Source organism: Salvelinus sp. IW2-2015, linkage group LG4q.1:29, assembly GCF_002910315.2.
Source record: "Salvelinus sp. IW2-2015 linkage group LG4q.1:29, ASM291031v2, whole genome shotgun sequence".
Lineage (NCBI taxonomy): Eukaryota > Metazoa > Chordata > Actinopteri > Salmoniformes > Salmonidae > Salvelinus > Salvelinus sp. IW2-2015.
In genome coordinates, this window is record NC_036842.1 from 19,013,665 (window position 1) to 19,032,639 (window position 18,975).

The following is an 18,975-nucleotide window of genomic DNA, read 5'->3' on the forward strand; positions in this document are numbered from 1 at the left end:
AGAGAGAGAGAGAGAGAGAGAGAGAGAGAGAGAGAGAGAGAGAGAGAGAGAGAGAGAGAGAGAGAGAGAGAGAGAGAGAAGAAAAAAGGCCCTATAAAAGAGGTAGGAGTAGTGTTGTCAGCCCTCTGCGGTTTCCTCACCCTTGTAGTAGCCTAAAGACAAGGCCATGTGGCCGCAGATCCCTTCTATTGTCACATCAAGGGGGGCTTGCTAGACAAGTAAACAGAAGGAGGGAGGGAGGGACGGCACCCGTTTCTCATCCTCAAACACCAATAGTGCACCCCCTCTCTCGTCCCCTCCATTCCACCCCCTGTGTCCCTTCAGCCTCTGCGCAGCTCAAACTGGGTGTTTGGAAGTTACAAGCAAAACACCTAAAGCCTATGGTTCCCTGAACAACACAGCAGCAACAGCGGAGAAGGAGCTCTAAGATCTGTACTGTTGTGTTTCCCCCCTCTACCCCTCCATCGGTCCTTAATTCAGACCAGCTGTCTGCTTACGAGCAGACAACATTGAGCACCCGGTCTGCAGATACACGCTGTTGTTTTTAAATCACCACTTAAGGTAAAAGGAGGGAAGGAGGTCCGAGAGCAGACAGGCAGCCAGAAGAGCAATGTGGCTGTGTGTGACAGAGAGAGACACAATTAGACCCACCCGAATCATGAGAAAACAAAAAGATAATTACTTGACACATTGGAAAGAATTAACAAAAAAACGAGCAAACTAGAATGCTATTCGGCACTAAACAGAGAGTATACAGCGGCAGAATACCTGACCACTGTGACTGACTCAAACTTCAAAGGAAAGCTTTGACTACGTACAGACTCAATGAGCATAGCCTTGCTATTGAGAAAGGCCGCCGTAGGCAGACCTGGCTCTCAAGAGAAGACAGGCTATGCGCACACTGCCCACAAAATGAGGTGGAAACTGAGCTGCACTTCCTAACCTCTAATGTATGACAATATTAGAAACATATATTTCCCTCAGATTACACAGATCCACAAAGAATTAGAAAACAAACCCAATTTTGATCAATTCCCATATCTACTGTTTGAAATACTACAGTGTGCCATCACAGCAGTAATATTTGTGACCTGTTGCCACAAGAAAAGGGTGAATAGCAAACACCATTGTATATACAATCCATATTTATGTTTATTTATTTTCCCTTTTGTACTTTCACTATTTGCACATCGTTACAACACTGTATATATACATAATATGACATTTGAAATGTCTTTATTCTTTTGGAACTTCTGTGAGTGTTGTTTACTGTTCATTTTTATTGTTTATTTCACTTTTGTTTATTATCTACTTCCCTTGCTTTGACAATGTTAACATATGTTTCCCATGCCAATAAAGCCCTTGAATTGAATTGAATTGAGAGAGAGAGCGAGAGAGAGAGAGGGTGGGGGGGATAGGGCCATTGAGGCCATTCTCCTGTGTGTCTCCTCCATGGAGGGGTTCACCCAGTCTGGCTGAAGCAGAGAGCCCTACTTCCCCTTTGGCCCTATAGTCATACCAGCCTAGACCAGTCAGATCCCAAGATGCATGTTGGCTGCCCTACCCCACACACTTTAGCAAGCTACGTGAGAAGGCTCCATTTGAAGACTCTTGCAGCCAGGGCAATCATTCAGGGTGGTAGAGAGAGGGAAAGTGAGAGAGAAAGAAAGAGAGAGAGACAGAGATACAGAGAGAGACACAGAGAGACAGAGACAGAGAGACACACATAGATAGAGGCAGAGAGAGAGGGACAGACAGAGAAACAGAGACAGAGAGGAGAAGAGAGAGACAGAGAGAGAAACAGAGACAGAGAGAGAGACAGAGACAGAGACAGAGAGAGACAGAGAGAGAATCAGAGACAGAGAGAGACAGAGAGAGAAACAGAGACAGAGAGAGACAGAGAGATAAACAGAGACAGAGAGACAGGGAGACAGAGAGCAGGGTTCTGCTCAAATGCAGCAAATAGGACAGACTGCCTATCAGCACCGTTTCTCACAATGATCCCCCCACCAAACGAAAGACGTAGAGAGAAGGAGGAGGGAGAGGGTAAAAAACCACAGAGCCAGAGACATAATGATGGTCTTAATTGCTTAATTTGCCTCTACCATGGCGTTTCCCGCTGCGGTTCAGATCGGATGCCAGTGGTAGAAGTTAGATCACCTCTGCAGAGGGAAGCCTTAGCCACAGCCAGGCTGGGAGAAGAGAGAGGCCCCAGACCATAACACCCAAACTCTACAACCAGTCACACACAGCCAGGCTGGGAGAAGAGAGAGGCCCCAGACCATAACACCCAAACTCTACAACCAGTCACACACAGCCAGGCTGGGAAAAGAGAGAGGCCCCAGACCATAACACCCAACCCAACGCCAACCTCGGGCTTAGGCGGAGACACACACACAGTCAAGATGGAAGAGAGAGGGCCCTAACCCCAACCCCAGGTCTATAGCTATAAACACACAGTCAGGCGAGCTGGAAGAGAGAAAGAGGGAGAGGCCCCAAGCGTAACCCCAAACCCAACAGTAACCTCAGCCACCCAAGAGCAGCCCACTCACAATATGTTAACTGGCTGCAGGGTGATCTCACAGTTCCTCTCTCTCTAACCTCATGGCCATCCTGCAGAGGAGAGTACATGCAGCATCTCTGGGACTCAGTTCATGAGTTGAAAATAGCCCATGCTTGTATACACTTCTCTGCAAATATTTTCATTCATAAGTATGAATGACATCTAATCAAGCCATAAACATCTATGTTACTTGTCAACAGAATGGTCCATATTCTGCTCCTGTGTACTGCGTAGCTTATGAACGGCCTATTCAGGGCGAGGGGTGACCCTGTTTGGCCTCTCAGGATTGGTCATGAAAAGTGCAGCTTTGGAACACGGCGTTTGCTGGAGCTTGTCCGCCCTAGCTGACTACCGCTGGTTTCCTCTACGTCCGGCTGCCCCTCCCTAAGTACACTGGATTCAACACACATTACGGCACATTTGGGGAGCGGATGTTTCTTATTTGGCCACGGCTCCCAAATGTGTTTATTTATTTCATCGAAACACATCCAGTAAACAGCTGCTTGGCTTCTTTTTCTTTTCTTTTTTCTTCATCCCCGCTTTGTTTTGTGAAAGTTAGCATAAATAAGAGCTCCATCAGGGCGGAAGAAGCGAGCATCTGTGAGACATTTGCGGGTCGAGTCCTGTGCGAGGTTCAAACCGCCATTATTTAGCGGAATGCTGGTAAGCGCCTGACGTGTGAGGTAATGTCCTGTCACCGAGGAGAAACGGCTCCCCAGCCCCACCCTTACCGCCAGGCACACCGTCCCATTGGCTACTGAGCTAATAACGGGGCTTATACGGCCTACTGAGAGGAGGCCGTGCTCTAGCCGCAGCCCAGCGAGTGAGCTGAGGGCAAAGTAATAGTGTGGTCTACCTACTCCCCTGATCTCATCTGTCAAGACCTAAGCAGTGGCTGGTGCTACGACCACAGAACCAGGGTGGGTGGGTGCACCAGTGCCAGGCCAACCAGCCGATCGCAGATGGATTCAGAATGGCGATGGATTCCTTGGGCATGGCCTTCTCTGTCAGGCTGCCACTGGCACATAAATGTCCCTCACTCAACACGTCCAACACTCGTCCCTGCGGCCAAAACCTACGTGTTAACAGCTCAAAATGTAAATGAGGGCTGCTGATACCTCCAGAACCCGACCTGATGGGGTTTCCAGATGGTTCCCTTAATGATAATTGAAACAGGAGAACGTCGGAACGCCATTCGGGGCTTTTTTAATGTTACCACATGCTTATGTCACTGGCCGCAAGCCTGACGAGGAGTGTGGTTTGGAGTGGGTTTATAGTGTGAGGGAAACATGCCCTTCCTTGTAGTTCCTCACCGAGAGCACAGAGCTGTTAGCTACTGGACGGGCTTTGGTGTGTGTGTTTCTGCCTGCGCACACTGCACTTCTGGGACTCGGAACAAAACCACGGTGATTGTTTCCTTGTTTTTACTAGCCAGACACTTTTTTCCCCTCCTCCTCCTCCTCCTCCTCCTCCTCCTCCTCCTCCTCTTCTCTCATGTTCTTCTCTCCTCCTCTTCTAGTAAACGGTGAGGTACCTGAGGGACCACACTGTCTTAGTTGCCTGCGAGAAGGAATCTCTATCCATAGCTCCCTGCCCGTGCACATACATGGTCTAACGTGCTAAACGCCTGTGCTCAGCATCATATACTGGTGATTATTTGCGGCGTGAGTGGACTGCTACTAATGTTATCCTGTAGTCTGCCTGGGATCCATGATAAAACACTGGAGCTCTCTAGGGCTCTGGACCGGGGTTGCGTCAGAGATTGCTGGGCAGCATCCATCCCCTGAGAAATCACCTGGCTCACCATTAAATGGTTTACTGTAATATGCGTTGCTGGTTGCTAGCACTAAGCCCAATTCACCAATTAACCAAGCTAAAATAAATATCCCATGGTGTTACTGTGTGAACATTATGTTGTGCTGCACAAAGACAGGAGTGGTACAATGAATCCTCTGGGGACCACGACTATAATCCTACATGAAGCAGGCCGACTTACTGTAGCTGCTGCTGGACAGACGGAAGGTACGTGACGTGTGTGGTGTGTGTGTGAACGTGCGTGCATGTGTTCCATGGGAAAGAAAAAACAGATGTTCATGTACGTAAACTTCCCAAAGCGGACCCTAAAACACTGGTCTTCTATATGCATCTATACATGGCTAACCCTAACATTGTACCACTTCCTCAATGGAAAGATGAAGCTAGCACTACAGATGAATTGGCCAAGAAACACATTTCAAATGTGCAAGGAGGCAGATTTGTATCATCATTAACACTTATCAACCCTTAAATTGTCTTAATGCTTAAGTTAATTATATCTCTTGTGTCTGTATGGTATATTAATTAAATAAAAAAGCAGAGTTGTGATGACTTTGAATCTGTTTAAAATAATTAAATAAGGGCTGTCCTTGGGGTGTGAAACTGGGGTTTGGCCAATTTATGCATTAGTGTCCATTATTTGTTCTGAAGTTTTCATTCTAAGCCATGGCATTTTCCATAAAATGCACATCTGAAGCGTTGCTCCTCCCTTTGTTACTGGGTGTAGACATTATTCGCTAGGATCAAATTGACAGCAGACATAATCCATTAACAAACTGTCTGAGGTCTTTAGTGAAGGGAATAGAGCTAGTGACGAAAGCAAAGCACACAGTACAAAGAAACACTGTCTGCCTTCTTCCTCTCCTCTCTGTCTGCATCGCTCTCTCCCTTTCCTACTCTCTCTTTCTCTCTGTCCGTCTCTCTCTCTCTCTTTCCTACTCTCTCTTTCTCTCTGTCCGTCTCTCTCTCTCTCTCTCTTTCCTACTCTCTCTTTCGCTCTGTCCGTCTCTCTCTCTTTCCTACTCCTTCTATCTTCTCTCTCGCTCCAATCTCTCTCTCTCTTCCCTACTCTCTCTCCGTCTTGTCCATCGTCTCCTCTCTCCTTTTCCTACCTCTCTCTTTCAGGGCTTCTGTTTCTCGTGCCCCCGTTTTCCATATCAACCTTTTGTTTCTGTAACCTGAACTTCTTTCCACGTTTTTCTCCTTCTTCTTCTTTCCTACTCTGCTCTTCGCTTCTGCGACCCTGTGCACCGTTCTCTCTCCTCTCTTTCCTACTCTCTCTTTTGCTCCTGCCGTCCTCTCTCTCCTCTTTCCTTACTTCTCTAATTTTCTTCTCTCTCTGTCTCTCTCTCTCCCTTTCCTACTCTCTCTTTCTCTATGTCCGTCTCTCTCTTTCCTACTCTCTCTTTTTCTCTGTCCATCTCTCTCTCTCTTTCTCTATGTCCGTCTCTCTCCCTCTCTTTCCTACTCTATTTCTCTCTGTCTGTCTCTGTCTCACATCCTATTTCTGTGCCTCATTCTTTTTCCTATTTTCTCTCACACTCTCTCTATCTCCTTCTGTCTTCTTCTGTCTGTCCCTCCATCCATCCCGTGTGCCCTTTGCACATTCTCAGAGTGCAAGACATCTCAATGGAGCGCCACCTCCACATTCATTCTGGATGGAGTTACCCTCCTGCACAACCGGCACACTGTGCAACCGACATGATAAAACTGACGGCGAGAAGAAAAAAATAGGAAAGAAAATCAAACAGAGCGTGGGCCCTGCCCTCCGACAGCGCGCGGGGCTATAAAAGTCAACAGGCGAGCCCGGTAGCCACGGTCAGTGGCCCTCTGATAGATGCGTGTCACTCTGAATCGCTGATTTCTTCTTGAAAGAAGAAAGACTGCAGGCTACTGAGCTCTCAGCTGTTACACACAGTGGCAGTGTGTATATTTTGTTTCCTAAGTACAAGGCTTTGCATGCTGCGTTATATCATTTCTCAGCCTGGTTTTGGCCCTGACGGCCAGACTGACAGACAGTGCATGTGTCTTCAGGGGAAATTATGTGTTTCTTATGTACTTATGTATGGCTGATGCTGGAAGGTTGTTGCTCACCCAAACGGAGGGAAGAAGGAAGCTGCCAGAGTTCAGCTCAGTGGTGCAGATGTGTGGATGAGAATGATCCACCATCGACTTGCTTGGCAAAAGTTTGCCCTGATCTTCCTATAAGAAGTTAATTTACTGTATCTAACCAGGTGCAGACATATGTTCGCCTGTGTGCGTCTGGCCTGCCTGTAGATACACCCTCCGTAACCCCAGCCCACATCAGATTCCATGAATAACCAGGTCCAACTCATCCCAAGTGCCTTCGTCCTCCATACGTCTGTTGTTCCTTTCATGCATCCTGACAGATTCCTATCACTAGCTTTCTCCCTCTGGTCCCCGCACACCCTGCCTCCCTGTGCTTTGAAATGTTGAAACCCCCCCCCGGCCCGACACCGCCCCGGCCACGGTGGGGGACACAACAAGCGTGGTAGAAAACAACAAGAGAGTTTGGAGCCAGGAGCCTTCCACCATCACCCACACTACCTGACATCAAATATGGTTACCCACGATGCACTGTGGCTGCTGGCTTGTGGGCGGCCCTTGCCCTTGTTTACCACTGAAGATCCAGATCAGAAGCGCCCATGGTTCCATGCCCCAAACTCGTTTCCATGACCTCACAGCTCTGAGCCATGACATGTGAAGTTCAGCCTCAAAGCGTAAATAGAATGTATATGGTACAGTGGGAAACTGTAGGTTTCTGGTAAACCTGTTATGTCCAAGTGAAATCTGCACTAAACAGTAAACATTGAAAAGTCATGAAAGAAAACAATAAAGTCTATATATCAGCAACATCGCTGGAAAAGTAGCTGTTACACCTGTGTGTAATTATCTAGTTACAGCACATAACATTGCCAAAAAACACCTATATGTATAGTTAAGGGCGAACAACATTGCTTCGATACAGTGCAGTAGCAACCTTCAGCGGGAAGCAGAACTGGACAGTGCCCCGATCAGCCTTGCGTGGAGGGAAAACTTTAACTCGCAAACTTGAGTCTGTGGAAGTCGCTTCTAGTACCAATAAACCCTAGGTGACCTGGTTACAGTAGACAGGAAATCAGAACGTGTCATCTCCTGTGCCCACCTTTGGGGGAGAGAGAATGGAAGGCAGGGGATATTCTGTGTGGGGCGTGTAGTCCATACAAAGAGGTAGCTGGTTACTGTAATTTTGTGAGACAGCTTTATTGTCATCTTGACTGGGGGAGATATTATCTCTGAGCGCATAGGCCGGGATCAAATAGAGTGTGTGCGTGCCACGTCTGGATGAAGGATCTCCCTAAAGGTGCGGCAGGAGCTGGGCACGGGGAGTCTGAGGGAAGTCTGACAGGTTGAGGAGGTACAGTATGTGCTGAAAAGTAGGCATTACTGTAACGATAAATAGTAAAGGCATGTCAGATGAACCCAACTAAACCCGGCGTTTTTCAGCCGAGTGTTTTTAAACACTGAAACCACGAGGTCCTTAACTCAGGGTGAACACATGCTGTTCCTGTAGCTGCTGCTGTTCCTGGATAGCTTCAGCTGTTGTTGCATGGTGTATGCGTGTGTATGCCTACAGTTTGTGTGTGTATGTGATGGTGTGTGTGTAGCCTACAGTAGGTGGCCTTGCAGTTTGGCAGTGATACCATCTCAAGCTGACCCAGGGCACTGTGTTCTTCACAGTAGAAATCATTTATGGAGCACGTGTGCTGCTCTGCTGGGTCTTCAGGGAAAATAGCTTCTTATGCAACTACATTGGTGGGAACACACTTTGTCTCCTCTCTCACACGCATCGAGCTGTGAGCTCGTGTAGATAGTATGAACATTGACGTCACAAAAGGAGCTCAACACTTGTATTGAGAGGCCACCTTTCTCTGTATTGAAAACACTGCGTAGACTAAATTACATTCTTTGTGCAAAAACAGTTCTGAAAACATTAATATATGCCATTTAGCAGACACTTTTATCCAAAAGCGACTTAGTCATGCGTGCATACATTTTACATATGGGTGGTCCCAGGAATTGAACCCACTACCCTGGCCTTACAAGGACCATGCTCTACCAACTGAGCTGCAAAGGACCACACTGAAGTGCTTCTAGTCCCAATACTTTCAGTGGGATGTATGCCACTCTTTTTGAAGACTGGAAGATGATTCCTGTCTATTTGAAATGTTGTTTTGGCTTTATAGTAAGATCTCTGTCAATCGGGCAGAAATGGTCACATACATAGTTACAGTATAATATTATACTAATAATACAAAAATGTCCGTTACATACCAGTCCATTGTCCCTGTACTATGTCCAATCATATAACACATTAAAGTACCACAACAGCGGCACCTTTTTCTGAGTTACTCATGATGCTGCACAAGCATTTAAGACACTAACCAGGTTTCCCTCAATGTCAACAAAACAAAATATGCTAGAGAAGGTGGGATCTTATTGTGTCGGTAAACTTAATTTTGTGAGAAATATCAGTGGAAACACTTATGCAAAAATATTGATATAATTTCCATCATATCGAAGTAATATGATATGTTGCATGGTTCTCCTCATTGTGACTCGGGAAAGCATACAGTTTCTTAGGCTATAGATGAAATAAATGATGATGAACTTAACAAGGTGATGAAAGTGCAAGGTGATGAGCTTTTGATCTTTTGGCACATTTGCTATGTATATAACGCAAACATTTGTGTGACAAAACCATCAGTGAGTTGAAAATGCGATGGAAACCCATTAAACTTGTACAGTGGGGAGAACAAGTATTTGATACACTGCCGATTTTGCAGGTTTTCCTACTTACAAAGCATGTAGAGGTCTGTAATTTTTATCATAGGTACACTTCACAAAGTCCAGAAAATCCAGAAAATCACATTGTATGATTTTTAAGTAATTAATTTGCATTTTATTGCATGACATAAGTATTTGATACATCAGAAAAGCAGAACTTAATATTTGGTACAGAAACCTTTGTTTGCAATTACAGAGATCYTACGTTTCCTGTAGTTCTTGACCAGGTTTGCACACACTGCAGCAGGGATTTTGACTCACTCCTCCATACAGACCTTCTCCAGATCCTTCAGGTTTCGGGGCAGTCGCTGGGCAATACGGACTTTCAGCATCCTCCAAAGATTTTCTATTGGMTTCAGGTCTGGAGACTGGCTAGGCCACTCCAGGACCTTGAGATGCTTCTTACGGAGCCACTCCTTAGTTGCCKTGGCTGTGTGRTTRGMGTRGTTGTCATGCTGGAAGACCCAGCCACGACCCATCTTCAATGCTCTTACTGAGGGAAGGAGGTTGTTGGCCAAGATCTCGCGATACATGGCCCCATCCATCCTCCCCTCAATACGGTGCAGTCGTCCTGTCCCCTTTGCAGAAAAGCATCCCKAAAGAATGATGTTTCCACCTCCATGCTTCACGGTTGGGATGGTGTTCTTGGGGTTGTACTCATCCTTCTTCTTCCTCCAAACACGGCGAGTGGAGTTTAGACCAAAAAGCTCTATTTTTGTCTCATCAGACCACATGACCTTCTCCCATTCCTCCTCTGGATCATCCAGATGGTCATTGGCAAACTTCAGATGGGCCTGGACATGCGCTGGCTTGAGCAGGGGGATCTTGCGAGCGCTGCAGGATCTTAATCCATGACGGCGTAGTGTGTCACTAATGGTTTTCTTTGAGACTGTGGTCCCAGCTCTCTTCAGGTCATTGACCAGGTCCTGCCGTGTAGTTCTGGGCTGATCCCTCACCTACCTCATGATCATTGATGCCCCACGAGGTGAGATCTTGCATGGAGCCCCAGACCGAGGGTGATTGACCGTGATCTTGAACTTCTTCCATTTTCTAATAATTGCGCCAACAGTTGTTGCCTTCTCACCAAGCTGCTTGCCTATTGTCCTGTAGCCCATCCCAGCCTTGTGCAGGTCTACAATTTTATCCCTGATGTCCTTACACAGCTCTCTGGTCTTGGCCATTGTGGAGAGGTTGGAGTCTGTTTGATTGAGTGTGTGGACAGGTGTCTTTTATACAGGTAACAAGTTCAAACAGGTGCAGTTAATACAGGTAATGAGTGGAGAACAGGAGGGCTTCTTAAAGACAAACTAACAGGTCTATGAGAGCCGGAATTCTTACTGGTTGGTAGGTGATCAAATACTTATGTCATGCAATAAAATGCAAATTAATTACTTAAAAATCATACAATGTGATTTTCTGGATTTTTGTTTTAGATTCCGTCTCTCACAGTTGAAGTGTACCTATGATAAAAATTACAGACCTCTACATGCTTTGTAAGTAGGAAAACCTGCAAAATCGGCAGTGTATCAAATACTTGTTCTCGCCACTGTATTTTTTATTCTGTACATGGGAATTTAACTGCAAAAGTAATTTTCATGTGCACTACATCATCATGCACAGACTTTTATCCGCAACAAATCCATTTTATGTAAATACATCTCTGGAGGAAAAATTGACATATTTTGTTTATGCAGATTTTAGAATACCTAGCTAGTGAGTAATTGTTTTAGTCAAAGTATTATATATTTGGGCTTGAAGTGGGAAATCCGAAGTGGGACATTCATGGAAGTCGTGTCAATGCCGTGTGTTTTCTTATGATATACTGTGAAAATAATTTCCAGACTAAATTTCGCTTCAGGGCTGGATTTTATGACATTGTCTATTAATCAGAAACAGCTGCAAACTTCTTCCTCTTTGCGACTGAGCTGAGCCAAACAGCCGTGCGTCCACTTGGCCACCTGAGCCATGGAGCAAATTCAAACGTATGTTTTTGCGCCTCCACTTTTTTACCAGAAAATGATCATAATCCATTGCATAATTTGTCAATTTGCTAAAAAAAAATTGCTAGTCTGTATAAAAAAATGTATATGATCATTTTAGAAATTGTAAAATTGCGTGATATGATTTCATTTTGGAACCCCTCTCCCCCCGTCGCCCCAAGATGAATGATTTTTACCATTCACTACTGTTTCTCTACACACTCCACTGCTTTGATTGGTGCAGCTAGAAACCACAATTGTCTGCCCTATAATGCAAAGGAAGCTGCAAAAGAAAATTCAAGGAACTTGTTTATCTATTTTGTTGTGCTGTTGTCACATTTGTATGGGTGTTTTGTGTCTGATGTGCTCAAGGTGTTGTTACATGTCATTTGCGGTGTGCATCTTGAGCAAAGTCAATGTAGACTATCATTTCTTCCCCTATGAGAACTATGAGCACGGGCTGATTTGGCTTTTCTGTACTGCAGCCAAAGCCTGCCAGCAGCCTACCTACCAAAGGTTGCACCGTCCGTGTCCAATAGAATGTAGAAAAACGCATGTCAACCTTTCAACAGATCCATATTACTGAAGATTCATCTTATTACTATTTCTTTAGCTGATTCACAGTCACAATTTATGGAAAATGCCACAACTATATTGGTTAAGTCAAAGATACTAGTTTCCATCTGTTGGAAAGGTTTTCCCTAAAATGCTTATGATAAACCCAGCTCCAGCCATAGCCAGCCATATCCCTAGCAAGCTGGCTAATCTTTTGAATATGGTGTAGTAAAAATAAATAAGACAGCAACAACAGATAACATTAGCTAGCTAGATAAGGTTAGCAAGATAGCTAGCTAGCGAGATAAGGTTAGCATGCTAGCTAGCTACACTGATAGCTTGTCAGTGCCCTATTTGAAGGGAGAAATCACCACGACGTTCCTTTCCACCCCCAATTCATTAATATGTATAAGTAACCTGCGTCATTCTTCTGAGGTGGAACCTGATCAAGCTTTTCCGCTCTACAACATGAGTTACGTTGCCGTTTGGTGGGGTCCTTTAATAAGCCTGCCTCCAATTAAATAACACTTTGTTAATCATTATATCCAATCTAATAACATTGTGGTAACGGCCTGTAGAGCAGAGAGAGGTTCAATAGGACAGAACCTAATGCAGTTGTTCTCTGTGTAGTGTGTTTTTGGCACTCAGTGATTCCCTGTGTCCCAAGACAGCAACAGATCAATGGCCCCAGAGTCTCTGAGTGGAATCAATGATATCTTCTCCTGTCCTCCATAAGCATTACATTAATGAAAGCTATAAACTTCACCTCAGACAACAGACAGCTCTCTCTTTACAACACCCCGGGGCCAAAAATGAATCAGATAACGTTTTCAAGAGCTTTTCGGGCTCAGTTTCCTCCCCCCAAAAAAGAAAAGCTGGAGACTTCTGAGATGAGAAAGCGCAATAAACTTCCCAAACAAAATGCTGACATCATGGGGGCCTGTCAAGGTGAAGTGTAGACATCCGTTGTCTTCGTGACCTTACAAGCCCCTGAACATAGACTCAGCTCACAGTAACAGATACAGACATTCATAAGTAGCTAAATAATTGTACCAAAAATATTCAACGAGGTAATGTGAGGTGGCATGTACACATTAAATTGGCTACCATTATCTGTCTGTCATAACCACTTATGGAAAACCATGTCATTGTTAAAACCACTTGGTGCTGAAAAATGGAGGGACTACCTGGACTAGTCCAATAACAAACACCAATTTTGCTGCAAAGTGTTTAAAATGTTTTCTGTTGAGTGCCCTATTGAACACTACCTATAATGTGGTGTGGCGTAGATTATGGATGTACATTAAGGAAGTACCTGGACCTCCCAAGTGGCGCAGTAGTTTAAGGCACTGCAGTGCTAGCTGTGCCACTAGAGATCTTGGGTTCAAGTCCAGGCTCTGTTGCAGCCGGCCGCAACCGGGAGACCCATGGTGCGGTGCACAATTGGCCCAGCGTTGTCCGGGTTAGGGGAGGGTTTGGTTGGCAGGGATGTCCATGTCCCATCTCACACTAGTGACTCCTTTGGCAGGCCGGGTGCAGTGCACGCTGACATGGTTTTCAGGTGCACAGTGTTTCCTCCAACACATTGGTGTGGCTAGCTTCCGGGTTAAGTCGGCATTGTGTCAAGAAGCAGTGTGGCTTGGCTGGGTTATGTTTCGGAGGACGCACGCCTCTCCCAAGTCCGTACGGGATGGGACAAGACTGTAACTACCAATTGGATACCACGAAAAAGGGCTAATTTTTTTTTTTATAACATTAAGGAAGTACCTTAGTGACAGCAGGATAGCCGGCGGCCACCTCGCCAGGGCAATAGAGACTCTCCTGGTGGGAGACGTGCACGGCTGTGGCCCACTGGTCCAAGAAGCCACTGGGGGTATACAGGCCACAGTCCCTCACGCTGGTCTCCCGCTCAAAGTCCTCACACACTCCGTCACCATCGTAGAAGTAACACATACTGGGCTCCTCTGGAGGGAGGGAGAGAAGAGAGAAGAGATTCAATCTTAATGTTTGCTCTTAAACCGTTTGGATTGTGTGGAGGTTAATGTGTTAATGCGAATGAACTTGAAAACTGTTTCAAAACTGTTAGTGTTGATGTCAATGAACTTGTTGAACTGGGCCCAGATTACGCAATATATATATCATAGCTTATCCATTGCACTTTAGCTATCAACTGCATTTGCTAATAGTTGATCTTGTCTTGGTTTATTGTCTTGTCTTGTGTTGGATGTTTAGGCCTCACTCACTACTGTACCACACCTCAATGATTATTCCTGCTTTATTCATGATGTCCGAAAACTATTTGGTAGAGAGCATTCAACATGGGGATAGAGGAAGCTAGGCATGCTATCTGCTATCTGTTTAGGCATGCTATCTGTTTTATTTGTTTAAATAAGCCCTTTTAGCATGGTTGGTATTTTATACTCTGTTTTAAAATAAATATCTATAGATTTTTCAGAACTTTCAATCTATTTGTGAAAAAAAAAAAAAAAATTGGTGTTTGTTATTGGACTAGTCCAGGTAGTCCCTCCATTTTTCACAAGGAAGAACCCCACTTTACAAAGTTGAGAAACAGGTACATTTATCACACGTTTAATGTTTGACTGTGTAGACCTCTGTTGCTTAGTTAGTAGATCATGGTGCTTACACTGCCAGGGTTGTTAGTTCGATTCCCAGGGCCACCCATGTGTAAATGTATGCATGCATGACTTGAAGTCGCTTTGAATAAAAGCGTCTGCTAAATGGAATATATATATATTTGTTAGAGTGTGTGCTTTGAGGACTGGACGAGTCCATTATCGAAGGGATCTTTTTCCTCAAGCACACAAGGCATCTTGGGTAACACGGAGACAGATCTCTCAGATACTGACCAACAGTGAGTGGCAAACACATCCCACAAGATACAACTCCATTGCTGCACACCTTAACATCAATTTCTCTCTAAGAGTACAATGTATCAACAGTGGGAGTATTTTAAAATCCATCTCTCTCCCCTCCTCCTCTTCTCACCTCCTCCCCCTCCCCTCTCACAGAGTGTAAACATGTCTGCCCTCTCAGCAGTTCCAGCTTTCCTCGCTTGTCTCCCATCATTGTTTTCGTTTCAGTTGACAGAAATGGGATGTCTGCATAAATAAAGTAACACTCAAGGCGTGCCCTCTCCTGCAGGGGAGGCTGGGAACGAGTAGTGCCTCCAGGAGCGTAACACTATCTGATGAACTTGACAGATTAGGATCGTTTCTGTTTTATTTAGAGAGAGAGGAGGGGGCGAGAGAGAGAGAGTTGAGAGAGCGAGACCAGGCAGGAGGATACACCAGTATGGCTTTTCCAGACATCCCACCCGGAGTTGGGGCTGGAGCTGGGGCTGGAGCTGGGGCTGGGGCTGGAGCTGGGGCTGGGGCTGGAGCTGGGGCTGGGGCTGGGGCTGGGGCTGGGGCTGACTGGAGCTGGGGCTGGAGTTGGGGCTGGAGTTGGGCTAGAGGAGGCTGGATTTTGTGCGTGTGCTCTCACAGTGTCGGGGTTCCAGTTAAGGGGAAGGCGGCATTCCGTGCCAAGTTGGCTGGGCCTCCTCGAAATTCCAACCCTCCCCAGCTCTGCTCTGCTTAGTGCTGTACTCTGCTCTGACGATGTTGAAACGAGGGGCTGCAGAGGGGGCATATAGAATGCACTCCTGCCACTCCAAACGGATGAAGAGTGAGAGGGAATGAGAGGTAGAGAGAGAAAAGGTGTGAGCGGAAGAGAGAGAAAGAAACTGAGAGAGTGAAAAACAGAGAGAGAGAAAGAGAAAGAGCAAAAGAGAGAGTGAGAGAGACTGAGAGAAGAGGTGATTGAGTTCAGGAGGGAAACAATGATAAAATTGATGAACCAGAAGAGAGAGGAGAAGAAAGAAAGGGTTACAGAGGAAAACAAGGAGGTAGAAAGAGGCTGAATTGGGAATACGTTGGGAATAGATAGATAAAGAGGGGGAGGCCAGAGAGAACGAGAGCTGTTCTGTGAAGCAGTACCGTGACTCTATTCAACAAGGGAACCCAGTCAACTTTCCTCCTCAGCCTATACACATTTAATTTATTCCCTTATGGCAACAGTATGTGTACAGTATCTGTCCCTTCTCCCCAGCCTGAGAGCACGTCAGGCTGCACCATGCTCTGTGTTAGCCGCTCATTCAGTCCCTTCATTATAGTGTCCGATTTCCACACAAAAACTAGGAATATGTCAGGCAGTCACACACATATCCCAGAGCGCTGCGGTCAACGGAAAACGATCTCACAGGGGTTGTGAGACACACACACAAACGCTCATGCAAACATGTGCATGCACATACAAACACATCCCTCGATGAGGCGAGATCAGCTATGACACACTGGGACTTTTTGTTGTGTGAAAAAACAGGAGAGGAAGAGAAAAATTATTATTCGAAGGAGGACAAGAAATCATCCATCTATTGACCAAACAGTGACTGACGAGGACGCCAGAGAATCCAATCCACTGAATGAAGTTGTTTATTCTCTCTTCAAACGACAATCCTTTCCAGACTCTCAGCGAGACATCAACATGACCATGATACACAATGGCATCTGCTCTTATGAGAAACGCATCAAGCCCTTGGACAAGTCCCAGACACAGATGTGAAACTAGCGAATGCCTCGCCGCTGTCGTTCACCGAGCCAGCGTGTGACTAGCATGTTACTCACATCTCCCCACAACTCATACGCCTCTCAACCACACACACTGGGGAGTCCTCCTACCGATAAGAGGCACAGGAACTGCCGTAACAGCTGGCCAATCAAAATAACCTTGCTAAGTTCAAGGGACCAATGAAATCGTCAAATTGGAATGGAAAGCAAAATGTGTCTGTGTAGTTCCGCCCTCATAGAGATCTCAATGGGGATGGAAATGGTATTCTTCTGTGTCTTACCAATGAATCACCTTTTGAAGCATGCATACTGTCTCAGTTGTGGACATTATTCATTTTGAGTCATAGAACCAGCCACTGTGTTAAATAACGGTTATTCATATTCGATTGGTTGTGTGTCCGTGACATTTAGACAATATGTCACCATAAGTGACATACCGTATAACTAATATGTTAACTTTAGGGACAAATAACTACAATGGTTAAAATGTCTCTATTTTGACATGTTGATGGTGCTGAGGAGGACGTACCAACACAGTTGAAGAAGGGCTCCTTCTTACACTGGCTGGAGCAGCCGTCTCCATTCATGGAGTTCATATCATCACACTCCTCTCCCTGGGCCCTGTGAGAGAGAGAGAGAGAGTGAGAGCGAGAGCGAGAGCGAGAGCGAGAGCGAGAAGAGAGAGAAGAGAGAGAGAGAGAGAGAGAGAGAGAGAGAGAGAGAGAAGAGAGAGGAGAGAGAGAGACAGACAGACAGACAGGACAGACAGACAGACAGACCAGACCAGACAGACAGACAGACAGACAGACAGACAGACAGACAGACAGACAGACAGACAGACAGACAACAGACAGACAGACAGACAGACAGAGACTGTTACTGGGAGAACACTCACATGCAAGCACGCAGACATGCAAACACACACACACACGTTACCTCTGGATGCGCCCGTCTCCGCAGTATGGTGCCCCAAGCTGGTGGGTGAGGGGTGGGGAGGGTTCACTCTCACTGTGGCTGAGATGGTTTGGAACCTGGTAGGTGTACACACTGCTTGGTACCACGTCCCTAAAGCACACACAGAGAAAACTTTACTGTCCTGCCGCAGATAAAATGGAAACACATGCACACGCACGCGCACACACACATACAGGGAGCAACCTTTAGCTGGCACCACAACTCTTCAAACACACACAGAGAATAAGCCTTTAGCTGGCACCACAACTCTTCAAAAAAACCACAGAGAATAAGCCTTAAACTGGCACCACATCCTACAAACACACACAGAGAATAAGCCTTAAACTGGCACCAATCTCTACAAACACACACAGAGAATAAGCCTTAACTGACACCACATCTCTACAAACACACACAGAGAATAAGCCTTAAGCTGACACCACATCTCTACAAACACACACAGAGAATAAGCCTTAAGCTGACACCACATCTCTACAAACACACACAGAGAATAAGCCTTTAGCTGGTACCACATCTCTACAAACACACACAGATAATAGACCTTCAGCCCACTGACCTAGAGTAGCGATAGAGTGGCCAAGACTATTGGCCCTAGAAAACCCAAGAGCATTTAAGGACGAATCCTAACTTAAGATCTGTGTGTGGAACTTGATTTTCCACACACATGTCCTATTGACAAAATTAGTGTTTTACGCATCAGTTTGAGTTCAGTCCTATACGAACAAATTCCAGTAACCTACAAAGAGAGGTCCATAAAGGCTCTGTACGATCAAGGCTCAGATCAATGCACTGAGACTGCACTCGTGAAGGTGGTAAATTACATTTTAATGGCATCAGACCAAGGCTCTGCATCTGTCCTCGTGCTCCTAGACCTTAGTGCTGCTTTTGATACCATCGATCACGTCATTCTTTTGGAGAGATTGGAAACCCAAATTGGTCTACACGGACAAGTTCTGGCCTGGTTTAGATCTTATCTGTCGGAAAGATATCAGTTTGTCTCTGTGGATGGTTTGTCTTCTGACAAATCAACTGTAAATTTCGGTGTTCCTCAAGGTTCCGTTTTAGGTCCACTATTGTTTTCACTATATATTTTATCTCTTGGTGATGTCCTTCGGAAACATCATGTTAACTTTTACTGCTATGCTGACAATACACAGCTGTACATTTCGATGAAACATGGTGAAGCCCCAAAATTGCCCTCCGTGGAAGCCTGTGTTTCAGACATAAGGAAGTGGATGGCGGCAAGTGGATGGCGGCAAACAGAGATGCTAGTTTTAGGTCCCAAGAAACAAAGAGATCTTCTGTTGGATCTGACAATTAATCTTGATGGTTCTACAGTCATCTCAAACAAAACTGTGAAGGACCTCGGCGTTACTCTGGACCTTGATCTCTCTTTTGACAAACATATCAAGAATATTTCAAGGACAGCTTTTTTCCATCTTCGTAACATTGCAAAAATCAGAAACGTGTAGATAAATTCATCCATGCTTTTGTCACTTCTAGATTAGACTACTGCAATGTTCTACTTTCTGGCTACACGGATAAAGTACTAAATAAACTCCAGTTAGTGCTAAACACGCCTGCTAGAATCTTGACTAGAACCCAAAAAATG

General features: G+C 45.5%; 1 protein-coding gene across 1 annotated transcript in view; it reads right to left on the reverse strand.

Annotated features, from left to right (window-relative positions):
• LOC111961593 (pappalysin-1) overlaps positions 1-18,975 on the reverse strand; it is a gene marked incomplete at its 3' end in the record, with an annotated part of 74,246 nt that overhangs the window by 6,474 nt on the left and 48,797 nt on the right. The window contains 3 exon segments of the mRNA XM_023983987.2: positions 13,528-13,724; positions 16,918-17,009; positions 17,325-17,453. Of these exon segments, the coding sequence (XP_023839755.1) occupies positions 13,528-13,724; positions 16,918-17,009; positions 17,325-17,453 (418 nt within the window).